The 27,168-nt window shown below is 41.9% G+C and overlaps 3 protein-coding genes across 13 annotated transcripts in view; 1 reads left to right on the top strand and 2 right to left on the bottom strand.

Annotated features, from left to right (window-relative positions):
* Positions 1–16,426, bottom strand: part of CELF1 (CUGBP Elav-like family member 1) — a 63,131-nt gene extending 46,705 nt beyond the window's left edge. For 4 of the 9 annotated variants that reach the window (XM_088057910.1, XM_088057911.1, XM_088057914.1 and 1 more), the window contains exon 1: positions 16,269–16,426. The gene's annotated coding sequence lies outside the window, so the exon portion shown is untranslated. The remainder of the gene's footprint in view (positions 1–16,268) is intronic. The other 5 variants (XM_088057909.1, XM_088057912.1, XM_088057913.1 and 2 more) reach the window with 2 other exon arrangements.
* A 236-nt stretch (positions 16,427–16,662) lies between these two features.
* On the top strand, positions 16,663–18,884 carry PTPMT1 (protein tyrosine phosphatase mitochondrial 1). 2 transcript variants are annotated; one of them, XM_014252079.2, is made up of 4 exons: positions 16,663–16,885; positions 16,966–17,046; positions 17,581–17,698; positions 18,688–18,884. In XM_014252079.2, exons 1-4 carry the CDS (start codon positions 16,715–16,717, stop codon positions 18,804–18,806), a joined length of 489 nt encoding a protein of 162 aa, XP_014107554.1. In that variant the 5' UTR covers positions 16,663–16,714; the 3' UTR covers positions 18,807–18,884. The 2 variants fall into 2 exon arrangements, with proteins under 2 accessions (XP_014107554.1, XP_005522638.1); XM_005522581.3 differs by having other exon boundaries at positions 16,667–16,885; positions 17,581–17,772.
* A 122-nt stretch (positions 18,885–19,006) lies between these two features.
* Positions 19,007–27,144, bottom strand: KBTBD4 (kelch repeat and BTB domain containing 4). Of its 2 annotated transcripts, none has more exons than XM_014252078.2 (4): positions 27,059–27,144; positions 23,937–24,557; positions 21,314–21,420; positions 19,007–20,730 (listed from the first exon to the last, which is right to left on the bottom strand). In XM_014252078.2, the coding sequence occupies exons 2-4, from the start codon at positions 24,526–24,528 to the stop codon at positions 19,870–19,872; spliced, it is 1,560 nt and encodes a 519-aa protein (XP_014107553.1). In that variant the 5' UTR covers positions 24,529–24,557; positions 27,059–27,144; the 3' UTR covers positions 19,007–19,869. The 2 variants fall into 2 exon arrangements, with proteins under 2 accessions (XP_014107553.1, XP_005522480.1); XM_005522423.3 differs by having other exon boundaries at positions 26,997–27,141.
* Positions 27,145–27,168: the final 24 nt, after the last annotated feature.

Genomic DNA, 27,168 nt, shown 5'->3' with positions numbered 1-27,168 from the left:
ACACATTGAGGACTCCAGAGTTAACATCAGATAATAACAATCATTACATGAACTCAACCTGGTAAGGCACTGAGGACTGGGAAGGCAAAGTGTATTTCTAATAAAGGAAGTCATCATGAGGTGGTAACAGCCCTCAACAGAATCAAAACTGAAGCTGCATATTTCAAGTATAAAGGGTAAATGAAAGGTGCCCAAAAATGGACTGCAAACACAACATGGCTGAAAACAGAAGTCCTGGAGCTTCCTAGCAACGTTCAGTGGATTTATGGCATCTATCTGGCTTTTTGGCTGTCACAACAGAAGCAGCTACCAACAGCAGTAGCCACAGTCCTAAACTCCTACATGACATTATTTTGACAGCTGCAGCACTAACAGATGACCATGAACCTGCAGAGGGGAACTCAAATGTGCAACTGCAGAAATGGAAATGTATCAAAAAGCATTGAATTAGGGAACACAGAACTGAACACAAGGAAAAAATGTTATTTCTACATCTTAAGCAAATCATAAGCCAGGAACCATACAGATTTTCTGTACTAGCACCTCATAAATAGGAGATGCTACTTCATGATTCAGAGCTCTCTTTTTTGCAAATTCAGTAACAGATTCTCAACACAAGCTAGTCCATATTTAAAAACAAACGGGATTTTTTAGTTGTGAGGTTTCTTGACATTTTTCCCCCCCTCAGATAATTTATTCTCTGCTTCCTCCTGGGTTATTTTGCAGAACTACACTCATGTCAGTCTAGCAGTATTTTACAGAAAATCCAAATCTATTTACTTATCTATAATTACCGAACTAAAAACTACATCCACCAGCAAGAAGAATTATACAAGGCTATCTGAGCTCCCACATCTTGACTGCTTTGCAGGCCCCCTACTTAACCTTTGTTTTATATTTTTTTAATTAGTGAGAATAAGCGAGCCACATCCTCTTCTAGCTTGCCATGTAATATACTTGGTTATTTATCACATGTATTCATACCCTCTTTTTCAAAGGGAGACCTCTAGAGAATTTTCAATTCTTCTAAATACTTCCTATTTGTTCAATTTATTTAATAAAGTACTAAAGCCTCTAAAGGAACAAAGAATCCTAAACACAAGAACAAAATTAATTTTCTTATATTTGTTGAAAACAAAACTCAATCCATGAATCCTGACAAACATAATGCAGTTATCTGGAATGTGTATTTTCAAAATTATGAATTCTTCTTTCCTAGAATATTACTCAAAACTGACTGTTGTTCAGGGAACACTTTACATATTTTTGCTCTGTTTCACAACAACATCCTGGATTATGAAGCTCCAAACAGTGACTGAGGCAAACATTACCTTCTTCCATCTCAGCCAGATTCCTCTGCTTTTCTGCAGTTTAATTACAAAATATTTGTTTATTGCCAAAAAAACGAGTCTCAGATTCCTGCTAACAGAACTTCTTCATGCCTAACTTCTAATGTCTTCAAAACAACATGTAACAAAAAATTTTTGCTTATATGCTAAATAATACTCCTTTGATAATCAACTTTCAGAAAAAAATAAAATTAAATACACAGCTATTTAGTCTTGTGAATACTAAAGAATATCTACAAAAACTTTCTGATGTTAAAAAGAAAATCTTTAATTCACACATGTAACTGTAACACTCTGGTGAATTAATTTAAAAACTTCAAAGAAACCAAAAGTGCAGCTAACTTAGCCAGAGGAACCCTCTTCCTTTGGGAAAAAATATACACTTCACCAAATCAAAGGCAAAATCCAAGACAATAAAAACTTCAAAAACCAAGCAGCAAATCTGACAACCACCTGTAGAAAGCCTGGGAGAGAGCTCTTAAATCACAAATTGTTTTAGTATGGTTTATTTAATTGCATGCAGAACATAAATACACTAAATAATTTATCCAAGTTCATACATCAGACAAACCTGACCCAAAGGCCAAAGAATCTGACAACAGTGTTTCTTCTCCGGAAAAATCGGGTTTTGGATCCCTTGGACTAAAGTACATGCATACATACAGCTGGGTGCTGCTAGCCATGTGTGCAGCATGGTCATGTCTGTAATTAACTGATGGGGCAGTAAGTTCTCGTGCAAAGTAGGTTCTCCTCAGCCAACATTTGATGCTGATAGCCAGCTGTTCTCAAAGCTATGTGAGTGTTCTTAGTGCAGTCAGCAAAACAATTAATAGGGTAAATTCAGACCTCTCATCACAGCTTTTATAAGACTTTCCTGAAGTTGTCCCAACTAAGGTGCTGCAGCTGACTGCAGCTGTCACTTTCAACTACTGCACAAAGCTGGTAACTACTGACACTACCAGAGTACTCCATGTAGAAAAACACAGGTTTAACACTTAGATTTAACAGCTCTACCGATGAACAGTTGCAACTTTTGATATGCAATATAATATAAATAGAACTGCAGCTGGTAATGAAAACAAGTGGCTCTATCCACTAAAGACAATGGATATAAACCTAATAAATCTAGTAATACTACTTTTCTACTAAGTGGTAAAACTTGTGTCTCACCAGCACCATCTAAAAGAATACCAGATCATTAAATGGATTCTGATCAATGAAATTACTGTCACAGTCAGCACTTTGTCTACACCAGTTAGTTCTGATTTCTCATTACACTTTCCAGGAACTAATGTTTATGGGATGTCAAGGTTACCACTGGCAATTAAAGAGGCCAGCAGATCAAACAGACCATATAGCTCAACCTCAGATACATCCTGGCGTCAATAGTCTCTCACATAAATCAACATTCAGTCTGGACTCACTGCAGATGTACATACTTTTAGGAATCCATGTGACCAATAATGAAAATTTGAAAATATAGAAAGAACTAGTTCTTTGGAAGAAGTACAGGAGGGAGATAATAATGCATCAAAGAGTGACGGAGCAAGTGCCCTACACAGATTACAGACTCCTACACAGACCAGAGGAAATTTCAATCACTGCACAGCTCAGGCCACAACCCACAGAAAGTGTCACTTCGAAGCAACCCTTACTAAAGAGCCAACAACACAACAGAGATAGCAAGAGGCAACTCCTAGGGTATAAAAACCTTACCCGAGAAGATGTACTTTTTTATCTGAGAAGTGCCCTTCTGCTGCAATCTTTACACCACCCAAACCTCTCAGCACCAGAAGCTACTTGTTCAATGTGAGGCCACAACTCAGTCACTGTGCCTGCTCAATTTATTTTGGCAGACAGAGCTGTCAAATACTGTTTTTCTCAGTGCTGCTAGCACGAATACTAAAGGGTATACAGGGTAGCAGACAAATTATACAGTTAGCAAGCTGAATTACTCATGACAGTATGTTCTAAGTTTTTTCAACTTTAGATGTAATAGGAAGAACAGAATGAAGAATAGAAGAGAAGCATATTTTGGGTCCGCTGCAGAAAAAGACAAAAAGACAGAAAAACATTTAAAATGCTATGCTTCAAGTTGCTCTAACAAGGACATCATAAATTAGTTAGGATTTGGGATGTTGATCATATTTGCAATGTCTGTTCCACGTCCAGTCAGCATTTACAGCCCAAACACCTCCAAGATTGATTATTAAGTCTCACAATCCAAAATGAAAGTGTCAAAGACACACTTTAACAATACAAACCAATCCTATGATCTACTGTTGAAAACATGGGACTGGGGCTTAGAAGACAACTTCTATTATTAACCATGTGGCTGAATAGTAACTTTTTGGTTCTGAGATTTTCCATTTGTACAATATGGACAAATATGTACAAAGAAACAATAATACTATTTCTTTGTGAAAAGGTATTTTGAAAACTAGTGACAAAATGTATTTAAGCAGAGTCAGGAGTATCATCACATTGTTACAGTTGCATCTCAGCTGAAAACCTCAAGAACAACTTCACAAAAAAAATTTCCACAAAACACCTGTCTCTTAATAAAGCCAAAGAATCTCATCAACAAAAGATTTTAGCTTGTATCTCTCTCCAGATTATGGTATTAAGGGACTCTCAAAATACACCAGGAGCTGCAAATAGAGAACGTACAAACTAAAGCAACATTTCATTTACTTTTTGAATGAAGGTCGAAAGCATGCATTCATGTTTTGCATCATGGAGACTCTACATGCCACAGGAAGGCCTATCACACAGAGCAGAGTTTGGGCTCCTTTGGGTAAAAGGCTGAGTTTTAGTGAGCACAAACAATATCTTGGTTTAACCACTAAGTTTACTCCTAGAAGCAACAGAACTTTAGCTGAACTTTAACAACCTCATCCATCTCAGCCACAAGATTCAAACACTAACACTTCCAATTTACCTGTTTTAAAGGCAAGATAAAAAAATGTCAGTGGAAAACCCACCCCTGTGCAATGTTTAGACAGATAGAGCTTGCACAGCCCTGTGTTAAAAATTCAAGATACTTACACCTTTTTTCTGATTGTACAAAAGGGAACAGATTCAAAAGCAAATACAGAATAAAAATATACTGCAGGTTCCCCACAAAGATCCTCAAATGCAATCACTATTCCGTATTACCACACCCAAAATGCCAAAGAAGGACATGGTGTACATGACTGTTTGCAGTATCTATTGCTACTTCAGGAGGAAAATAATTTTAAGGTGTCCCAATTTTGAAAGGTCAGAATTGAGCTGTATACAAAATTCTGAGTAGGTCTGAAATTCTGTATCTGCAAAATGTTGAACCATAAACATTTATATTTTCTTTCAGAGAAGCACAACTAAGAAATACTGATTTACCTGAAGCCTGTTTGTCTTGCTTGGCTTATATTAGACAAATACTTGCCATGAACTCTACCGTGCAGAATCTGCCATTACCACGCCTGCAAACCAAAGAGTAAAAATAGGCTCAATTATTTTTATCTTTATTTTCTAACAGGCATACGGTAAATCCTTTACAGAAGTAAATGGATACAAATTACTCTCATTTACATCTGCAAAGAATCGGAGTTACTGCTCTATAATAACCGATGAATACTGATTCAAATCACTTTAAACAGAAAATAATTTTTATTAACACTTGAAGAGATTTAATTATGGGTGTATAGAGCTAAAACTTTAAAAAAATATTTTATACTATTTCTCTATCTGAGGCAAATGTTGGCATTGCTGCGGGAACATCAACTTAGAAACGTCCCACTTTTGCTGTAAACCACAAATTTAATAAAATGTAACCATTTCACTGCAAAGCAGTTCTTATTAAGCTCCTAGTCCAGACGTCTGAAGGTTTCTCATTTGTCACCATTTGTAGCATCATTTGTATATACTTTGATTTCTTTTTTGCAACATTTCTCCCCTCTTCAGTATCTCTATATAGTATCTGAAACATACAACTGTAAATAATACCAAAAAAATGGTATTAAAAAAAAAATCTGCATTCATTTACAGTCTACTGAAAACGCACGAATATGTGCCATGAAGCAACATTTTTGTGTGACTACCAATCACAAATGTAATGCCACACTTCAGATGAACTTTCCTCTGTCTTAAATTTTCATTCCTAGTTACAAACATGTGAATACAACTAATGGAACATCTTCCCTACTGGTATCAGCAGCCTTTTACTCCACAAGCTACCTTCATGGTCCATTTGTGACCCTGACACACCCTCTCTAGGCTGCCCATCTCCAGTGGTTGATGCCCACTGATTCTTATGTCAGCACAGCAAGCTCTGCTTGCTCCTCTCTATTCCCAAGGTCTCAGATACTTCCCTGCTGTACAAGGCTGGATACATAACTTGATCTTAGATTTTAGCTGGATGAGTAGAGCAGGATCAAGAGTGTCAATGTATTTTGCCAAGAACTAGAGAATCAGTACTTGCTTTACTTATGCACGTATTTTCAGATGTTCCTCACTTACACACTTACCAGTTAATTTCCATTCCTTTTACTGGAAGGCACAGTATGACACCTCCTAGCAGTTTTCCAGTGCTAGCAGGAAGAGACTCCATAAACTTTATGGCAAAAACAAGTGCTATGATATAGCTTTGGCTGCATGAGAATGCAGATTAGACATGAATATCTTTCTGGATTCTCTATACCTTGTACCTAGACTCTGGAGGCACCTTGTACTTCCAAAACCTTACATGTGACAGTCTAGGCGGCACATAATTTTCTCTCTGTCCTCGTATCAGAAAAGCTCACCAATTTCTTCCCAAATGAAGAGCAGGCTTTCTGTAGAGCAGCATCAAACACAGCGTGTACCAAATACTGCATTCATTAGGAAGTATGTTAAGACAACATTTAGACTTCCCCGTCTAGAGCCAAATTACATGTGCACCAGCAGGCAACACAAGCAAAAAATTCTCACTTAATATTTTCAGGTTATACAACTGAGAAGACTGGATATGAGATCTCCATAAACATTCAATGGAAATGGGAAAGAAATACAAAAGGAATAGATTGAGATACTCCTGCTATAGATCCAGTTTAAGCTGGTGTTCTTGCCAAAAGAATAGTGCACAACACTTCTCTCCAGCTGTCCATCCCCACCTCTGTGTAACAAGCCTGAGAAAGGAAATGGTCAAGGTATGATCTTGTCCACCACCAGCAACAGGAAAATAAGAGTTTTAACCCAGACATGTTCCTAGATTCAATTCACTGCACAACCACATAGATGTTCTTGGCAGTACAAAGGAAAGGAAAAACACATAAAAATGGCACAAGCCTCTTTCAGAGCAATACTGGCAGATGCTCATTTAAATTACTCATGGAACTAGATCACCAGATTTAGGTACTGAATTTCACACAATTAAATCTCCACTGATTGATCCTTTTTAAAGGCCTCAAATCATAAACAAGGCTTCCACTGGTTCTGTTAAGAAAACAATATGCTTGTAAGAACTATATAAAATCCTTCCACATTATCATCTTCACTGCTCCAATTCTTTGTCAGGGGATTGCCTCAGATATTAGAGACTCCATATTCTTGATTAAACAATATGATTTAACTTCTTAAAATAACAAGTAAACATTTTCCAATTTTCCCTTATTCTTTCTGGATTTTAATACCTGTAATTACTTCACAATAGCAGTTTTAAGTTTCATCAATTTGAAATGCATACTGGACTTAATTAAAAATTCCTGTAATCTTCCCATATGTTCACCCTCAGCCTAACTTTATTACTGAACTGCATAATTAGAGTATTTTTTAAAAGGGCTTGTTTTTGTAAAAGAAGAAAAAAAGCAATAGGGCAAGAAAAACATAAAAAAATTATGCCTTCCTGTGTAATTTCAGTACCTTCAAAGGACATTAGACAAAAGTTAATTTTTCATTTGTCTCCCATCCTGAGTAAACCTTTTCTGCAGACAGGGTAACACAGTCAAGACAGAATGGATTATTGGGTATTCTCCCTTAAACACAGAAGTATATACAGCAAACAAGATTTCCTGTCTTGACAGCTTCACTTAGCTCTGAACAATGCCACTTTCTCATACATTGCCTTTAGGAAGATTCCAACAAAATGCTATGATTGAAATTCCCCAGTGCCATTCTACTACTCAAATACCCTTGGTGCACATATATTTATTATTTATTCAGAGTTCTATTCATTTATCATGGTATCTTTCACAGAACAGACACACTATTTTTAAACATGCAATAATTTTAAACATGCACATTTTTTTAAACATGCAATAGTGTACTTCTCCAAGAGGCCTTTGAAACTGGCTAATCATATTCCTGCTCCAAGACTACCTGGAGGAAAAGATGAGTATGCTACAAGAAAACACTTGAAAGCTGAGGAATCATGAAACTCCAATCACTGGCCTCAAACAGTACCAAAAATTGCTTTTAACTGGTTACTCATATAAATGACAGATTGTCAGCTAGGAAGTCAGCAAGTGGAAAAGTGGGAAGACAGGCAGGCAGAGGACCTAATTCTAGCAGAGGATGCTAGAATTAGGCAAAATACCAAAAGACACTTCAGGTAACAAGCTTATCATCTCACAGGCGGCATATTTACAGCAAATTCCATAGGTTTTCCACACGAAGATGGAAAAAAACTACTGCAGTGTGCCCCCATTAAACAAAGAATGATCAGAAAACAGCCACACAACTAAGTTGCTTGAGTTCAATCAGTTCAAGAAGATGGCCCTCTGTCACACATCAATCACAGGTCCCTGCCTGCAGACATCAGTACAATCCAGACATTGCCAGGCAGCTGAGATCCACCAGCTTGTGTCCAAAATGTCCTCCTTCCAAATTCAAGAGACACCCAGGTTTCTCAGGAGGAAATACACTGAAGACACTGCAGTGGTAGGAAAGAAAAAGAATTCAAACTGAATTTATGGAACATGGTCCTCAAGAAAAAAGGCAGACCCTTGCTAAAATCAATTTCACAACTGAAACCATGTTTTACCCCCTCAAATCCCAGAAACAAAAGGCTGATGCCTATTTGTATAGATATTCAAAAGACAGCAGAATTTTTAAGGGGACAGTATTTCTTAAAATTCAGAAAAAGTATCCTACAGACAATTGCCCTCTCCTTCTCAAAAAATTATTGCCACAGTTAACAGTGTATTCAACTGCTGCCACTATTTTGAGCACCTTTCTTGTACTCAAAGAAGATTGTATCAACAGTTTACTACAGTGTAGCAGCTAACAGACTTTCTGCACTATTTGTTCATCTCATCTACTATTTAAATAAAGCAATTGTAAATAGTCATCCCAATGTGTGCAGGGCCTTAATACAAAGTTAACACACACATACAGTCAGGGAAGTCTTAGCTGCAAGTTTCAAGCCCTTCCTAACAAGGTATTTCCTACAAGCTCCATCCCTGAACACCAACTCCTGATTCCAAACTAGGCAGGCCAAGGTCTAGCTCCTCATTAATCCCTATTGCCCATAAGAAGCAAAGACAGCACTCAGATCTTCCAGGACAGGATCTAGCTTTCATTAATCTTCAAGGCAGACAGTGACAACAGACCTTTTATGGAAGGATACAGGCCTTGGCTAATCACTCCCCAAAGCAGGAAGGGAGATTAAAATCCTCATCCCAGAAAACAGTAGTTCCTTTGGAGGTTAAATCTGTGTCTTTCTGATGCCACTACAAACTGTCCCTGCAAGACAACTCCTCCACTTCCAGTCCCTACACTCCCAAATTTGGATGAACTGCATTTTACAAAACAGACAACGCAAACAGATCACCTTTCACTTGGAACACCAGTTGTCCCCAGAGACAGACAGACAGACATAACAGAGACTGTAAGTCCTGGCTCTCAATTCTGCTCAGCAAATGCCCACCAGGCCAGACACACTGCCTGGTGAGCCAGTGTGCTCTGCTGGACAAATATAGAAAGCAGAAAGTGGAACAACCCTTTCAGCAGAAGAGATTCTGCTCAGCTCCCTGGGAGGGAGGAGCAGGAGCTGAACCAGCTGAACTGCTTTACCCATACATGGTCTCTTAAAGAGACCTTTGCTAAGACAAGTTCCTTTACACACACACACCCTCATTCACTGTCATACCATGCAAGCAAAGAAAATAATTAAAGCTACAAACCTGAAGCAGTTACTGTTTTGAAATGAGTTCCAACTCCACTTTGCTTGTGCCCACCTTAATAATGCACAAACGTCTAACACTATTCACCGACAAAATCTGGGCAGCAACTCAGAAACAAGACAAAAAACTTCCTCCCAGGGAATCCCCACATCCACCACCATTTCAATAACTACTGAACTAGTAAAGTCTTCCTTGTTGCTTTTGGACACACACATCCATATATTAAGTTCTTGGTTTGACCTTCTCCCCCCTCCAGCCCAAATTGAATTACAGAAATCTTTTTAAACCCTTCTCCCTTTTCAAGTATTGTCCTAAACCAGGAAGCATGACCTTTCTCATTGGTTGATACTAATTGCTATGGTGACCTGCCATAGCTTGTCTGCTTTCCCTACAGTCCTTTTTGCCAGTGTTTAAACACTAACTAAACCTTTTCCTATGTATTCTTTTTCTTAAAAACAGAATAAATGCACTTCTATGCAGCATCCTCTCTTCTCCCTCCACCCACCCCACCCCTTTCACATTCTGGCATGGAAAGAGCAGAGTAAGTGTAATTGAAGACCCAAATCCCTAAATCTTCATAGAAAAAAGACTTCAAAGTAGCACAGTCTTTTTTTTTTTTTTTCTTTTTTTTTAGTACACAAGTAAGACAGTTTGCAAACTCAAAAGCAGCTTAATTTACATTAAAAAGCATCATTTTTTCATGAGAGATTTATTACCGCATGCTCCTGCCTATTGCTTCTCCTTGGTGTATCCCACATTTATGTGGTGATACCAAACTACCTTACAGGAGCTACCAGAGAAGTTCTTTCATACAAGTGGAAGTTGCAACTTCCACCTGTATCAGGAATGCAGCAGCCAATTCAGAACTCAGAGAAGCACCCAAGTCAGGCAGCTTTGTTAATGTCATGTGCACGTAGATACAAAAGTGCTGGCATTCAAACCAAAAATCCTGATATTTTTTCAAATTTCTCATTATTGAGGTAATGGTTTAGGCTCCCTGGAAATTTAGGAAGACAACAGCATATGCGGAATTAGCGCTATTATTACCTAAGCACAGCCTAAATTATTTTTCTTACAAAAAAGGATCAGGAATATGTGTTCTAGTCTTGTTCCCCAAGAAATGCCTATTAAACTTAGTCTTGAATTAAATGACAAAATAATTTTAAACCCAAAGAAATTCAAAAGGAAATTCTATATCAGACAATTAGTGTCATAGCAGCTTCCACACTGTGAAATATAGACAGTACCACCTACAGCTAGTCTCTGATAGTGATCAAATTGTGGCACTGAATGCATATTCCAAAGTGTATCATGGGTGGCTTTAGTCCATAAATATCAGAATATTCTCACTTAACTTTTCCTAAGTCTCCAATGCATATAATCATGGATTTCTGAGCAGCCAAAACTGCTTTAGAGAATATACAATCCTTTTTCTTCCCCAAAAAGATTTTGCATATTGATATATTCAAAGGTATCACTTCTAATGTCACTTAGGACCATGCAAGGAATTTTTACTGTTTCAACTTGTGCTCAATTGCACTACACATTGTACAGTCATTGAACAATCACATGCAAGAAAACACAACCAACAAAAAATACAACTTGTCACTAAGTTGACTTGTCATCCAAGTATTTTTTAATTCAGAGTTTTAAATGGAGAACAGAAAATTTTTGAAGACAAGTAACAAGGAAATATAGATAAGTAAGCAAAAAATATTTTCAGATGGCGCTCTGCTTTGGACTAAAAAACTATAAATTAGAGAATTACTTTTACACTGTACTGTGCCTACACAAAATGCAAAAGCTAGAAGTGATCTTCAAACTACATTCTCTCTTCCCAAAAGATCAATATTTCATTGCCTTCTGAAGAAACATTTATCAAAACTTGTCTATCTTGTGAGATTTTGCAGAGATAATAAGATGCCTGATGTCCATTCTGCAAATCTCTACATATATTAAGAAAGATGCTATGTTTTTGTATGTAGATTTGGACATTGTCTGCTAAGTGCTTGATTTGAATTACAAACTCCTCTGCTTTGGAAAAAGCATGAATATTCCCTTTCCAACAGAGTCTAAAAAATTTGTGGATTGCATGCCTACTTTGGAATATCTTTTGAACTGCATAGTTTGGGACAAAAATAGCAGAGAATATGCATGGTTCAGTGAAAGCCTGAATTTTAAGTGATGTTTGAAGGACAACAGTTTTACTTTGACATGTGAAATACTGAAATCTAGTGGATAACAACTACATTATTTTTGTGAAAAGTGCAGTACAAACCAGCCTGCAGGCAGAATTGAAAGTAACCCAAAAGAACAATTTTGATAGTGGTGAAAAAAGGAAGCCAAGGTTTTGAAAAATTCAAATTAATTTATAGTAAAAACAATATAGGACAGTCACCTGGGTTCTTACATGAATTGGGAGAGTATTCAGTTCTGAGAGAATACAGAGCATACAAGCGTTAAAAAAATGTTCTGCAAAGGAAAGCCTTTGCACCAGCCATGCACAAGCATGACATTATCCTCTCATCCACATGCTCACTCAAGATCTCCTTGAGGTGCTGCTGAAAAGGACAAAAAACCCAAACTGCCTGCTCATTTGCATGGATTTCAGCAATACTCAAGCTAGTTATTCCACACTATATTATAAGCAATTTAGTCAAACCAATGTAAAAATCCCAGAGTGATATAGTTTTAAACACAGTATACATAATCTTAAATCTACCTGGGACTTTACCATTGCATCCAAGCCATTAAATCAGTTATAAATCTGCTCTAAATTGGTAAAGACTCATTATCAAAACTTGCAGTTTGTCAGCTTGCCACTAATACTCTGCCTCTAACAGAGCAGCCAGTAAGCCAGCACACCTTTCTAAAAACAAAATGACAGACCATGCTATACTAAGTATATTGAAGATACAAGGATAGCATGCATATATGGGACAGACAAGAGAGCTTGTGCACAAGGATTCCTCTTCTGGCATAAGGCTTTCACTCACATATATCTCTGACACAAGCTGCATCATCTAAACTGAAATTTTTCACTAAGAGTTGGAAACTACTGAAGATTTCTGTTCAGCCATCTAGTTTCTCATTGTTCATCCTGAATTCAGCTAGCAATGATGCATTTTCTTCAGCACAGAGCTAAGACAGCTGGAAGTTTGAAGCTACTCAAGATGTCAAAGATGACTTCCTTTCCTTGGGATGATGACTGTGCTGCACTCTATTGCTGTCACACAAATAAGCCTGCTCTGTCCATCACTGTTCAGACTCGTGAGCTATTCCTCCCTACAGCAAAGCACTTGCAGACTAAGTGGCACTGCAGCTTCGACCCAACGTATATTTTAGTTCTACTTACTTGAATCTCACATCAGATGCAAAAAAGATGATGTTCAGCTGATATTTGGGAAAAACTCCTCCTGAAATGTGAATGCTAAAGCTCTCTCTTTTCATTCTTATGTTCCAAACACAAAATGTCTTGGCATCTTTCTAAAATAGGTTGTAGAGAGCAATGGCAGAAAATGTGGTATCTTGCATTCTTGCATTTATTCATATAACAAGTGTCTCTGATAACTGGAAGAATGGCAGTAAAACTACTGGTTACATTTTACAATCAAGATAATCTCTCTTGACACAAGAAATCTTGCAATGGGATCACCACTCAAGATCCTGTGCTGTGATACTTTGAGAAATGCCCATTAGAGGCCCCAGATAACTTTTCTCAATTTACAATTCCCATTCTAAAAAGTACTGAAATATTTTAGTCTTCTTTTCTTCTATACTAGTCTTTTCTCCTGACAAATACCTGATCAATGGATAAGTATCATACCTTCTTGCCTGAAGGCAGTTTCCAAGGCAGTGAATAACTCTGCATGTAGTCTTGAAGGACAAACAATACTAAACATGCCCAGATTGAAATAAAACATTTTAGACATTCCTGGCAAGACTGAAAAATAAGAAAGCAGAAATATAGATCTGAGTCCATTTGACTATTGCAGCTGTCTCAGTAACTGGACTCACATTATAATTTGGAAAACTGGACACATTTACTTAAAAACAGTCTCCAGTTTAACAGCCACAACAGTGGGTTCTCAGATCTCAGTGCTAAAGACTAATAACCAGCAAATCTCAAAATCCATGAGAATTTGTCTCACTTCCCACCTACTCTAAAATAGGCACTAAAGGAAAAATCAGAGTGGGCATTCTGAAGAAACTAGTGGCAGATGACTCAGTAACTGATAATCAATAGCCACATTTCAGAAAAATATGCAAGAAATAGTTAAGGAGCCACCTGCTCACGTTTCCCAGTAAGTTCAGTTAGTTACTGGATTTCAGGTAGAATCTTACTTAACTCAAAGTGAATATAAATATTTAAGAATCACATAAGCATCTACCTTTTATGAAATTCGACCAATTCAGGATACTGTTAGTGATTTTAGAAGAAAATTTATACAACATTATAAATACTTCCCTTATTTCAAAGCATCATATTTTGTTTCAACCAATGATTCTTCAACTGATGTACAGGTTACTTAGCAAGGAATGGATTTATTATTAATGAGATAGACAAATATTGTAATCAATGATCCTGCTACATTTCCTGCTTTCCCCTTTAGAGAAGTAGTGCCAGAGTCCATGTTTTCAGAGCCCCTACTTGTAGCAGAAGAACTAAAAGAACCCTTACTATGCAAAGATAATTCTGTAAGTGCATCAAGTTTTGGAGGCCTAGCAGAAATGTGGATATGTAAAAGTAAGAAGTACACAGTAGTACTACCATGGATTTCTTTACCCTGTCTCCAATAGTGAAAGATGGGTACGTTCTTCTCACTTTTTGAGAAGTGAAGGTCATTTGTTTTCAAAACAAAACTACCTAACACATAAATCTTCATGTTTTAGTGTTCGTGACTTCAGAACAGGCACTTTTCAATTGTCTGATTTTCTACAGATGCTTTCTCTTGCATGTAAATAGAATGTCCTAGGCCTGCATAATTTGTTACCTATAAAAAACAACAAAAAAACAAAACAAAACAAAAAAAAAGGGGAAACATGTAACCCATCAGTTAGGATCAAGCATTGATTTTTCCCCAATGTAACATTAGAAACTTAGGGAAAGGAAAACCAGAAAAAACACAGCCATGCAAGAATGATCATTCAGAAAGGGTGATTACACTCCTCAGAACAGCACACACCTTCCCAAAATAAGTACCAGCAATAATTTTGAATGTGAGCAGAGGCTGAAAGAGAAAGGTAAGCACCTAAAGAAAATTATTTACATTACTGTATTAATAATTCCTATTTAGGAATTTTTGTAGTATATACATATATATACAACCATATCTCTGAGCAGTTATAAGATTTGTGCTCATGTCCTGGGGGCTGTTCATCAGCAGAAATGCAACTGAACACATAAAGCTGCTAGATGCAAGCTGCACCCACCCACCCTAACATTTCCTAGCTCAGTCTAAAGACATATGGATTCATTTTAAACATCTACCACAGCAGCAGAATTTCCAACAATGCTGCTTCTTCAAGACTTAGGTCCAGACACAATTCCAGGAAGACAGAGTATCTCATATTATGCAGAGATCCCAAGAACATAGCCGAGGGGAATGGAAAAAAGAAAAAAAATTGTGATGGGTTTATTATGGCTGTGCAATGCCAAGTCAGTGCAGTAAAATCTATCTGATGAACTAACCTAGGGAAAAACAATAGAGGAGACAACAAAAGATACTAGGAGAGAGTTCAGCAATTTTTGTGATCACTAGTACAAGGAGTAAGACTGAAAGGACAGACATACAAAAAAATAAAAACACCAATTGAAGGTAGTGAGAAAACGCAACCTTTTGTAAGCCAGAAATCAAGTATGCTTCATGATAAAAATCCCCACCAAATACTTTTGTAAATCCAGCAAACTGGTGAAACACACCCAACGACCACACTCAAGCAGGACATACAAGAAAACTGCAATGCTTGAAAAATGTTCCCCGACAACTTCTGGCAGTAGAGAATGCCTGTGCCTTAAAGGTGACAATGTCTGGGCCTCAGTTCCTCAGGAATTTAAAGGAGTGTATTTTAAGGTTCCCTCTCAACTTCCCTCTCATAACAGTCCTATTAAAAAAGCATGCTGTTCTTAGCCTTTACTGCTTCTTCATGTATTTATCATCCATTTTATGCTCCGTCCCTCCTGGCTTTTATGTTCCTCTTCCTACTTCATTCCGGTAGCGTCTGTCACGCCTTCTCATACTTGAGGACAGCAAATCCTCACACTGTGCTGAACTCCAATCTCCCTGCTCGTGCTTCTCGTATGCCTGACTCGCCTCCACCCGCGGGTGCACCAGCACACATTTCACTGCTCCGGCGGACAGACCCCTACCGTACCGACGAACACAGCAACCGCACCCCAGATTCCTCTAAGTGCCCGGCAGGCTGACGGCGGCCGAGCGCGGGGCAGCCGCTCCCCCGCCCCGGGGTCCGCCCGGCCTCGCCGCAGCCCCCCCGCCCCCAATGGCGCTGCCGCCGCGGGCCGAGCTCGCACCCGCAGCGCCACCGCCACCGCCCGCGGCGCTGTCAGCGCTCGGATCAGATACGACACCCGGCAGCCTCCGGCTCCGGGCCCCAGCGGGGCTCCCGGCAGGCGGCACCGCCCCGGGACGGCGCGCACGGTGCGGCGGTGGCGGTGGCTCCTCCGCGGGCGGGAGCGGGGCGGCCACCTCGGTCCGGCACGAGCGGCCTCGCGGCGGGAGCGCCGGGGAGCGAGGGAGAAGGGGCAAGGAGCCGTTACCTGCGCGAGACGGATCGCGCTTTCCGCCGGCTCGGCTCGGCCCGGCCCCGCGCCCTTCCTGCCGTGCCGTGCCGTGCCGCCCCGTCCCGCCCCTCCCGTGCGAGCCCCGAGCTCCTCCCGGCGGCGCCGCCCTCACCTGCCCCGGGACCCGCCCGCGCCCCGCTCCGCCCCCTGCGCCGCCTCGGGCCGGCTCTGCAAGATGGCGGCGCTTCCGGGGGGGGCCACCGCGGGGGCGGGGCGGGGGGGGCGGGGGGGGGCGCCCGCCCCCCCCACGCCGCCGGGCCCGCCGCGCCCCTCCCGGCCCCGCCCCCCTCCGGCCCCGCCAGGCACCTCCCGCCAGCGGCCCGACCCCGCCGCCGCTGTCCCCTCTGGGGACGCTCGGTGCGCGCGTCCGCGGCGCCCCCCCGCCCTTCGGCCCGGCCCGGCCCAGCGCGGTCCCGGCGCGTATGGGGGTGCTGGAGGCGCTGGGCGCCGGCGCGGCGCGGCTGCTCTTCTACCCGTCGCTGCTGTACACGGTGACGCGGGCGCGGCTGCCCGGGTCTCGCCGGCCCTGGTTCCACCGCATCGACGAGGTCGTGCTGCTCGGGGCGCTGCCGCTGCGGGGATGCATCCGCAGGGTAAGGTGGGCGCAGCGGGGCGGGCCGGGCCGGGCCGGGCCGGGAGGAATGGAGCTCCCTGACGGTGCCTGTGCCCGCAGCTGCTGGCGGAGGAGAACGTGCGCGGCGTGGTCACCCTCACCGAGGACTACGAGACCCGGTTCCTCTGTTTTTCCCCCCAGGTGAGCCCCGGGCTTGCTGGTCGTCGTCCCCCCCCTCCACGTGTCTCTCGCCGCTGGTTGTCCCGGCACAGGTGAGGCTTTAGCCGCCTCCTGCCGTTATTCCGGCAACCACCGCCACGTCCTGTGGCAGCAGAGACGGGACTACTCGTACCTAAGCAAACTCCAAAAACTATGCGACAAACCACTAAAACGTGAACATGCCAGTGAACTGCAGCTGCAGTGGCAGGGAAAAACAGGGAGAATGTAACTCACGTACAGCACTATACAGGAATGCCCCTGGTTGGGAAGAGATCCAAGCCTCCCTCTTTTCCTTTGGCTTTCTATGTTTAGAAACATATTTTTTCAGTCCCCTTTAACTGCTACCTTCTGATGACGAGCACTGAAGTTTCCATACATCTGATTTGAAGGGTTGACGTTCAAAGCCTGTTTACAGCCTCTCTGAATTTCTCAACTGTCTCAACAGGTTCTGAGTTTCTTTCAGTAAAAAATAGCAACCCAAAAGTTCACTCACCAAATTTGCAATGTCTGTTACAGGAATGGGAGGCAATGGGAGTGGAGCAACTGCGTCTCAGCACTGTAGATCTAACTGGAGTCCCCACCTTGGAAAACCTGCACAAGGGCGTGGAGTTCATCCTGAGACATCGAGCCCGCGGTAACAGCGTCTATGTGCACTGCAAGGCAGGGCGCTCCCGCAGTGCCACCATGGTGGCAGCATACTTAATTCAGGTCAGGCGTCTCTGCTAAATGGGGTTAATTTTCATTTAAAAATGGAAATAAAATGCAGACAACCTTTATAGTTAACTCTCGCTCAGGAAACCTGAGCATGTACACGTTAATATTCCATGATTTTACAGAGCTTGGACACTCATTTTAAGAGACGCCTCAAATGTACCTTGTTTTGAATGCAAATGCAGATTTTGAATGATTCTGCTTTTCTTAATTCTTTCTGTGGAGGAACAGATTGAGGTGGGAATGACAAGTCACTCATGAGCATAGGTTCTCTGAGCAAATAAATATCCATTTTTTTGTTCGTATTTTCTCCTTGGTTCACTGTAGTTGTGAGCTTTCCTACACTTTTCCATAAATACAACTCAGGATCAAGAGGACTGATTTGTTTTCTGAGTTCCTCTATCAGCCCAACTGGGGAAGCCAGCATTAAGAATAAAATCCCACCTGTGGATTCTTTCCTTGGTGTTACTAAGTGCTCCCTGGAAAATTTTCCATTAGTGTTGAAGAGAAAATTTTTTTCTAAATTTTTCTAATTTTTCTTTTTTTACTAAGTGCTGAAATGTGATGGGAGTACCAGTAGAGTTTTTTTTTAAAAAATTAAGAAAGCAAGGTGCACTTTTGCTCTGGTCTAGTGGGGGGGGGGGCTAGGACAGGAAACTATTCACAACATGAAGGAAGAGTGAGCGAGAAAGTGGAGCACCCAGGCAGCAACCATTCCTCTTTAACTGAGGGACTCACTTCATGAATGTGTGACTTGCAGGCCTCTCTGAGAAGAACATCAAGTAAACCTGAAGGGCAAAGCAGCAGCAAGCTTTCTAACATCTCTAATATTGCCTGTACCCTCCAGGAGGGTTCCATTAACTGGTGCAAAGATGGAATGGATTTTCACTTGCTGTGTTTCTGCCTTTTCAGCTGCATCACTGGAGCCCTCAGGAAGCAATAGAGGCTATTACCAAGATTCGTCCCCATATCCTCATTCGACACAAGCAAGTCCAGGTCCTGGAGAAATTTCACAGGAACATGATCAATGAGAGAACTGCATAACTTAGTAAGAACTATCAAAATCCTCATCTCAGCTGCTATAAAAAAGTTTTTATGATCTAACAAAAGCTTAAGCATTTTCATTCTTAACCAATGAAATTATTTCATCAATAAAGGGGGAATAGGGCTGTTTCATTAAAGCTTTCTTTCCTTATGGCTAATATTCTAGATCTCACAGAGCCCCATAGTTCTTTTCCACACATCAGTGCTGAGCGGAACTGCAATCCACAAGAAGTTCAAAAATATTTGTATTTGAAGCAAAGAGAAAAAAACAAAATATTTTGTCTCAGTAGAGACTTTATTCAGATTCTTACCCAAAGGGTTACAGTGCCAACAGAGAGGGGAAGGAAGAAGTGGTCTTATTTCTGTCTTTTCACCAACACTATATTATAATTACAGGTGGGGATTTCCTGTACAGTAAAGGAAGCCAATGCTCTAAAAGTGATCTCCCTCTTTATATTAGGTGATGACAGAGCAGTAAGCAAGTACTCAGCTGGTTACCACTCCTCTAGGAGAAGTGCTGAATGTAACCTAAGGGTCCTGGGGTCAGTTCTGCAATCTGTCTACCAGGCCCTTCTTCTGCAATAGGACACAGGAATGTTTAAACGGGGGTATCCCTGGGGGACACAGTGCACGTCTAACTCTGTGACTGACACAGCAGCAACACGCAGTCTCCTAGGCAGTTAAAACTAGCAGTCTGGCCCAAGGAGAATGTTCTCCATATGCCACAGGATTTTTTAGTGATGGATTGGTTCCAGGATAAAATAGCCATTTGCTGCCGCTTGGGCCTCAAACGCTTATCATCAAGGAATCAAAGTAATAGGATTTAGTCCATCTGAAATCTAAGATACAACAGTTCAATACGGTTTTGATAGTGCTATGTGAAAGAATAGGCCCACAGTCAGAAAGCCTGTACTTCCTCTGCACAGGTAGAGGATGGGGTCTTTACTGGATGTTGTGAGCTTGTTGTAATTGGGACTGGTGCTGAGGGTTGTAGGTGTCTTTGAGCTGCACAGCAAGACACTGTTGCTGTCTTTCTATCACTGGGCCTGTTTAGGCCAGGACAAACTGCAGGTTAGTGAGCAGCACTTTGATGCCACTTGTGACTGTTACAACAGAGGTGGCTGGGTTAAGTTTAAAAGTATTTGCATCGCCCTTTTTATAGCGGTCACGAAAGACATAGATGCTGCCATTGCAGCTGGCAATTTTCCAGAGGGATGGTACTGAGCTCCAGGCATCTGGGAGGCATAGCCGGGTGAAGCTATCCAGCAGGGGATTGTAGCACAGCAGTGAATCCCCCTCGGCCACAATGAACACCACATCCTTGTGCACAGCAGCGTGCATGCGCCCTGCGAAAGGCAGTACGTATGGCTTCACGTGGCATTTCTCTGTGTTGGTATCATAGCACTGAATGAGCCGAGAGGGCTTGGTGAAGAAGTCTAAGTCGTTTTCCTCCCCACCCAGCAGGTAAATGACACCATTAAGGTTCACCCCTGCAGCTCCAGAGACTGCAACTTCCAACTGGCTGGTCTCTGTCCAGACGTTGTCTCGTACTCTGTAATATATGACAGCATTAGAGAGAGTGTCCTGAAGAGTTTTCCCCCCCAGTGAATATATTGCATCCTTGCTTGGCACGGAGACGAGGGTGTGCTGGAGCCGGTCACGGGGTAGAGGAGCACACCATTCCCAATCTATAGTTGCATTGTTGCATTTCCACATCCGTCGTGGGATGGAGCCACCAACGACATACAGGTCACTACCGTGCTTGCAGGCTGCAGTGATCTGGTGACACAGGCTGTTCTGGCCACTCACACTGATGGAGTCATCATCAGCACAATGCAGAGAGACAGCGAGGGAATGTGTACGTGATGACTCCTTTCCAATCAGGTAGATGTGAACATTTTCTCCAATCACCTGAGTGAAAGCAGAAGTGTGTCAGCAGGTTTGGTTCTGTTCAGCAACAAACATCAGTGATGCTCAAGACTGAATTTTTCAGTTTAGGACCCACCTGTGGGCTTGAGGTGTATATACCCTCCTTCCCAAGTCCTGCCACACTAACACATTCAGGATTCAGAGCCTCAAGGCCTTTTCAAGATACCATGTATATCTGACACAGTAGAATAGCCACAGATGTCACTACAACACAAGTGTTCATGGTTTAGGTAAGGGCCATCACTGATGGAGTAGAGTTGTTACAAGGGGAATACCAAAACATCGATTTCTGACCAGTTTATTTGGTAACTGAGGTGAAATAAGTTATTTGTGGCACTTCTCCAATCACCAGTGAAAGCAGCCTCAGGTTAAATGAAAAAAGCTGTCAGTGGGGTTGATATTTATGACACACAAAGTATCCTCTCACAAGCACCATGAATTTCAATGACATCTGTGTTTTGTGACTTTCAAGTCACACCTGTGAGCAGAATACCCTGCCCTGAGAAGTTCTGTATGTTCTGTAGCAAGTGCTACATCAGCCCCAGAACATAAGGTCTTTTTATACCTTCAGACTCGATCGCAGAGTCTCTGAAAAGCCCGCTCGCTCCTCCTTGTTGAAGTTGATCCAGGTTTCTATGGCAACTGTTGGATTCTGAGAAGATGGAACGCCATCTGCGGTTCAGGGACAGAAAGGCATTTATGATATCTAGACAAAGGTGTATGTACTCAGGAACACCGTTTTCCTGTGGCTGCCTCCCCCCACTCCCACCACAAACCCCACTTTCTGGAGAGGAAAAATAGACACAGGTGTTTATAGATTTTGTCAGGCATGATCAGCACTGCCAGCCAGCCAACTACATGAAATTAATTTGAGGAACTGTAAGAAGACAGAGCTGCCAGATCTTAAGCACTTTGGATGAGTTTCAGCAATCTATTCAGGAACCTATGCCCAAGAGAAAGAGGACATGAAAGAGAACTTACATGCTGTGTGACAATGACAAATACTTTCCTATTTAATCATTTAGGCAAAAATATTTTGTTATTGAGAATGTCAGCACCTGCCTTTCTTTCTGGCTGGTCCTAGAAACCTGCTTAGCGAAAGTCATCTACAAAATGTGTCTGAGCACTGTCAGGCAGCTGACCCTCATGATTGAGCATCTGGTGTTGCTGCTATCCTCTTAACATTTGGAAATCCCCAATGAGCTATTAGAGCTTTTCTTAGCCATGTGACAGTAGGAAACACTCCACAGACTGCATCAGATTTAAATCTCCTTCCAAACACAACTGGAAGTTTTCGTTAAGCCACAAAGTCTTGCATCATCATCATCATCAGTACATTACCTAAAAAGATTTTAGGCATTTCCTTCCAGTTTGAAAGCCAGCAATTATGCCTGTGTTCATTGAGAAGCTTCCCTATGAAGACTCTGATTTTGTAGTCTGTTCTCATGACAAACTCTGAATTCAATGATGCTGAAGGCACCAGAGAAATTCCAACGCTTTTCTCTATAGTGGAAGGGAGCAGAACAAGTGTGGCACAAAAGCAGGTATTTCAGCTCTGTTTAAAAGGATTCTCATAAGCTAACCATCACATGTAGTGTGTAAATGGAAAAAAATTGGTTTTGAAATTGGTCCTAGAGTGCAACATAATGTAAACTTAATAAATTTCTATTTCATAAAATTAATTATAATCCTTGTCACTAAAAGCTTCCTCTATTTAATTCTCCATTAACTAAACAAAGATGGAGGAAAGGCAAAATAAAAGGATTTTTCCTACAAGAAGTAGGGAAGTATTTCAAATTTGAATCCATTTATGAGCTAAGTTGTGGCATAAATGCTGAGTAATGTGATTCTACACATGAAAATAGATGATGCATGGAAAAAAGTTATACTGAGCAATTGTTTTAATTTAGGACCACAAGAGCTAAAGTCCATAGTCCTAAAACTGTTTCTTATGTGGAATCCCTAGGAAATTAAAGGTGATTGATCTCTACAGTTTCATTTCATGATTTTAGAGTTTTTTTAAAATTAACTTGCAACTTACTTAAAAAAACTTTAGCTAGATAGATCAAAATTACTCTAAATTTATCACAGTTCTTGAGCTATCAGTACATACACTCAATAGATCCTTGACTGTAAATTTCTTTAGATGCAATAGAGATAATTTAATACAATATGTAAAGACTCTCATATGCATAGCATCAACTCTAAAGGCTAGTTCAGGTCTTATAGATAGATTTGCCAGTGTTCCAAAGAAGCCAGTCATGATAGGTTTATTTTTGCAACTGCATATAAAACGTGACACACAAAGTCTAGTTACTTACTCTAGTTACAAAGAGTAATTAAAAGTAAGAAAGATGCACATTTGGATGTATGAGCTGCTTCTACATTCTTCTTCTAGCAATGATACATAACAGCAGAAGAATGAACTTGTGACTGCAGCATCCTGGAGAGGTAACAAGTACTGACTGTACCTACTAGGGCAGCAGATCTTTAAGGATTGGTGGAAGCTGGACTAAGTTGTCTATGTGTTGACATGTCCTTCACAACTCTGAGTCATGGCATCCATAACTGTGGAAGACTATTACCTTTACAAGAAGGGCAATTACTGTATTACTCAAGATCTTACAATGCCTCTATTTCAGTCAGTTGAGTGCCTAAGTAATCCTAACAATTACATACAATTGTAAATAACACTAAAATAGTCTAAAAATATGTGCTCAAGCCTTCTTACAGAGGTTGAGTTATTGCATTACTATGTTAAATGATCATGAGCTAAAGGGATAAAAAAGTCTTTCATCAGGTATGTAGTTCTAGTAAGGCTTCTTTGTTTTACTTTTAATGCAAACAAAAATACAACAAATTGTTGGCAGTTGTGTTTAAAAAATGTGTAACACTTCTAACCTGTTGACTAAGGAACTGCTGTGAATTTCTGGCATCCTATTCTATAAGTCTATTCTGTATGTCCCTATTCTATAGCTTAGATGTTTCACATCCAGTAACAGTAATAGTTTGGGACTTTTTCTGATAAAGGTATCCAGAATGTTTTGCTCTGCCTTGCTTAGCTAAGTCTCTGAATAGACAGTGACTATGAAAATTTATATCTTTCCATCTATTTCATTCACTTCTTGGCCAGACTCTGAAAGTCTCTTTCTACATCCACATCCTAGGTAGTTTCAAGAACTCCTTACCTGTAAGGATGTCTGTCAGCAGGCGGAGAGGCAGGTGTAGGAACTCCTCTGTCTCCTGCAGCTGAGACAAATGTGACTTTGCACAGTGTTTGGCAGCTGTGTAGAGCTCCATGTCACTGTGTTGATCTGCCAACCACATGACCTGCAGACAGTTTCTAACCTGCACCGTACGGGCCAGAAACCGGGAGCACTCTTCAAAAAGGGCAGTCAGCTGGTACATGTCTGCCACTTCATAGGTTTCCTGCAATTCCTCTGCCCTCAGCTTTACAGTTCCATGGTAAATATAGTCCACAAGGAGCTGAAAGACACTCTCACTAACATCCTGCAGCTCAATCACCCGGTTGTGGGCCTCCTTTAGGTTGGAAGTGAACATAGAACGAAAAAAGCAGCTCTGAGCTGACAGGACCAAACGGTGCAGCTGGAATTCTTTGCCTTCCACTGATATTGTAACATCAGCAAAGAGCTCATCCTCCAAGCATAATTTCATAATACCCTGGGCCACGCGGCCTGAGTGGGAGCGGTCGGTGAAGGTGTAGTTCACAAAGTAGTTTTCTTCTGCAGAGGAGCCTCCAGTCTCTTCTGACGAGTCCATGGTGCCACACAAATCAGACCTCCAGCAATCTGTAAAATCACAATAATTATACGGCTTCCTCTCACCACTAACAAGATTATGCAGTACTTCAGGGTACAGGGAAAAATCAAACATATTGGTAAGAGTCCAGCATATTTTAGACTGAACATAAATAGCACAGCCAGAAACTTGTGCTTGAGCTTCAGAATCTCAAACAGCAAATGAGAAGTTGGCATAATTAAAATTATAATATATACCAAACTTCCAGTACAGTGAACATCACATCCCAGCAGGGCTGGGAGACGTGCATATCTTTTCACCACTCATTTCACTGACACAAAGAAACGCATCAAGTTATTTAAGTGGAAAGTCCAGCAACTGCCCTAGGAAACTTGCAAAGCCAAAAAAAGTGGCAGCAGCATATCTGGACTGGATGTGAAAAGGATCACAGTATCATACTAAAAAAGAGCACAGGCAGCAGTTCACATCATCAGGAGGTGTTAATTACTGTCAAAACCCAATGATGAATCTGTATCAAGGTGAACTTGTTTTTACCAAAAAGATGCATGAGATTTTGGCCTGACATCACCACCAGTCCTTCAAGCTAACCAAATGAGACAACTGATGGTTATGCAGTTTGTTAATGTTCCAGTCAACTTCAGCATGCAAAACAACATTTTAGATGTTAGTCACTGTTTCCCAAGTAGAATGGGGAACAAAATGTAAAAGAAAACACCTCTCAGCAGGTACCATGGATGTCTGCAGCACTCCAGGTAGTTCATGTGTCAGAAAAGCTTCTGAAACACAGAAGGACTACTACAGCAAGGAGCTCTTTTTTACCATGGCTCTTGACAGCATTTGAAACAGTTGCCTACCTGCCTTCACTTTAGACTTACTTTTACAAATGAACTACCAGCCATAATGTCTGGTAACAGAAATTTCTTCAATTAATAATGAACATTATTTCAAGGACAATGTTTCACAAAGATGTGATTTTTTTTTTCTCCAGCAGATTTGTAGCTACTCTTCCATGGTTTATCTTGTCACACATGCATTTTCTTACAATTACTGTGCTTGATCAGGAGGGCTCCTAAGTTCTTTGCACAAATTCTGTTCATGGGAAGTAGTGTCTACATCCCTAATTGGCTGGACAAGTCCATCTCATCTCTGGTGATAGCCTGCCTTAATTATACTCTTATCCCAATTTTACAGTAGTTGTGGTCTGTCTGAAAAGTAACTATACAGTAAGTATACCAAAGTACCTGTCTATAAGAGACAGAGGAACTGCAGTCAGCACAGAACACATCAGTACTCTTTCTCCAGCTTTATGAAATATGAGCCTATCCTGCAAATTGGCTTCCACTTCGCATAAACCTCTTTATCCTCACAGTCAAGTTGCTTAGGAGCTTCAGCCCAGAATGCAGAAGAGACCACACAGAGCACCAGGATATGGACAGATGAACTACTCTGTCCCCTCGGCATGGCAGAAACAGCTGCCCACACCGCCCTGCACAATTCCTAGAGGACTGATACCAAGTCATGAAAGAAATGCCAAGAAGCAACTAAAGACTACACAAATCTCGCATCTTCCTTGTAGACACCCAGACAAAGCTCGCCTTTGCACCCATGGTATCTCTGCTATAAAGAAAGAGGCATAAAGGACAGTCCCATAAAGCCGAATCACATGCTTCATGCATTCCATAGGCCAAGCTATCAGTGACAGTGGTTTAACCAACACCTAGTACACCTCCTTCACAGAATGGCAAAATCAATTAAGTTGGAAAAATCATCTGAGACCATCAAGGCCAACCTAAGGCTGAACACCACCCTTTCAAACAGACCACGGCACTGAGCATCACATCCAGTCTTTCCTGAAACACCTCCAGGGACAGCAATACCACCACCTCCCTGGACAGTCCATTCCAGTCTCTAATCATCCTTCCTGTGAAGAAATTCTTCCTAACGTCTGGCCTAAACCTCGCCTGCTGCAGCTTAAGCCTGTGTTCTCTAGCCCTGTCGCTGGTTGCCTGGGAGAACAGGCCAACCCTTGTCTGGCTACACCCTCCTTTCAGGCAGTTGGAGAGGGTTATAAGGTCATCTTTAAGCCTTCTTTTCTCCAGGCTAAACTAACACAGCTCCCTCAGCCGTTTCTCACAGGACTTCCATTCTTTCCTTGCTTCTTTCTTTCCCTGCTCCTGACAGGGTCGCGGATGCCACGACGGCGCCCGGGACCGGGGAACCCCTAAGGACAGCTGACAGCGACCCCACGGTCTGAGGCGGGGAGAAGGAAGGAAGGAAAGGAGGCCGATCCTCGGAGAAACGCAGATTCCCACCAGGGCCGCGCTGACGCTGTGCAAGGCTCAGCGCTGGCTCAGCCCGGGGGCTGCCGGGCCCCGCCGCCCTCCGCGCCCACACCTCCCGGCGCCCGCTGCTCCGTCCCCGGGCCGCCGGCCGCGCTGCTCCCCCCGGCCGCGCCGCGCGGCACCCACCTGCGGCGCCTCCCTTCATGCCGCCGCCCCGGGCTGCCCCAGCGGCTGCTCCCGGCCCTCACCCTGCGCCAGGTGCCGCCGGGCACTCGCCGATTCCGCCCACCGACCCGGAGTCGTCCCCGGGAAGCTCTTCGCGCGCTTCCGCCCCCGGGGGAAGCGCGGCGGCGGCGGC

Source organism: Pseudopodoces humilis, chromosome 7, assembly GCF_049639895.1.
Source record: "Pseudopodoces humilis isolate 2021_Gansu_Grassland_sample_001 chromosome 7, ASM4963989v1, whole genome shotgun sequence".
In the NCBI taxonomy this organism is placed as follows: Eukaryota; Metazoa; Chordata; class Aves; order Passeriformes; family Paridae; genus Pseudopodoces; species Pseudopodoces humilis.
Note: the sequence above shows the minus strand (reverse complement) of the source record. Positions and strands in the feature narration are given on the sequence as shown.

Coding starts and splice junctions, on each gene's coding strand:
- PTPMT1 (XM_005522581.3), top strand. CDS start 16,715: ATGGGGGTGCTGGAGGCGCTGGGCGCCGGCGCGGCGCGGCTGCTCTTC. Junction 17,047..17,580: donor TCCTCTGTTTTTCCCCCCAG/GTGAGCCCCGGG, acceptor TGTCTGTTACAG/GAATGGGAGGCAATGGGAGT. Junction 17,773..18,687: donor TGGCAGCATACTTAATTCAG/GTCAGGCGTCTC, acceptor CTGCCTTTTCAG/CTGCATCACTGGAGCCCTCA.
- KBTBD4 (XM_005522423.3), bottom strand. Junction 21,421..23,936: donor GCTGACAGACATCCTTACAG/GTAAGGAGTTCT, acceptor CCTGAACCGCAG/ATGGCGTTCCATCTTCTCAG. Junction 20,731..21,313: donor CTCTGCGATCGAGTCTGAAG/GTATAAAAAGAC, acceptor GCTTTCACTCAG/GTGATTGGAGAAAATGTTCA.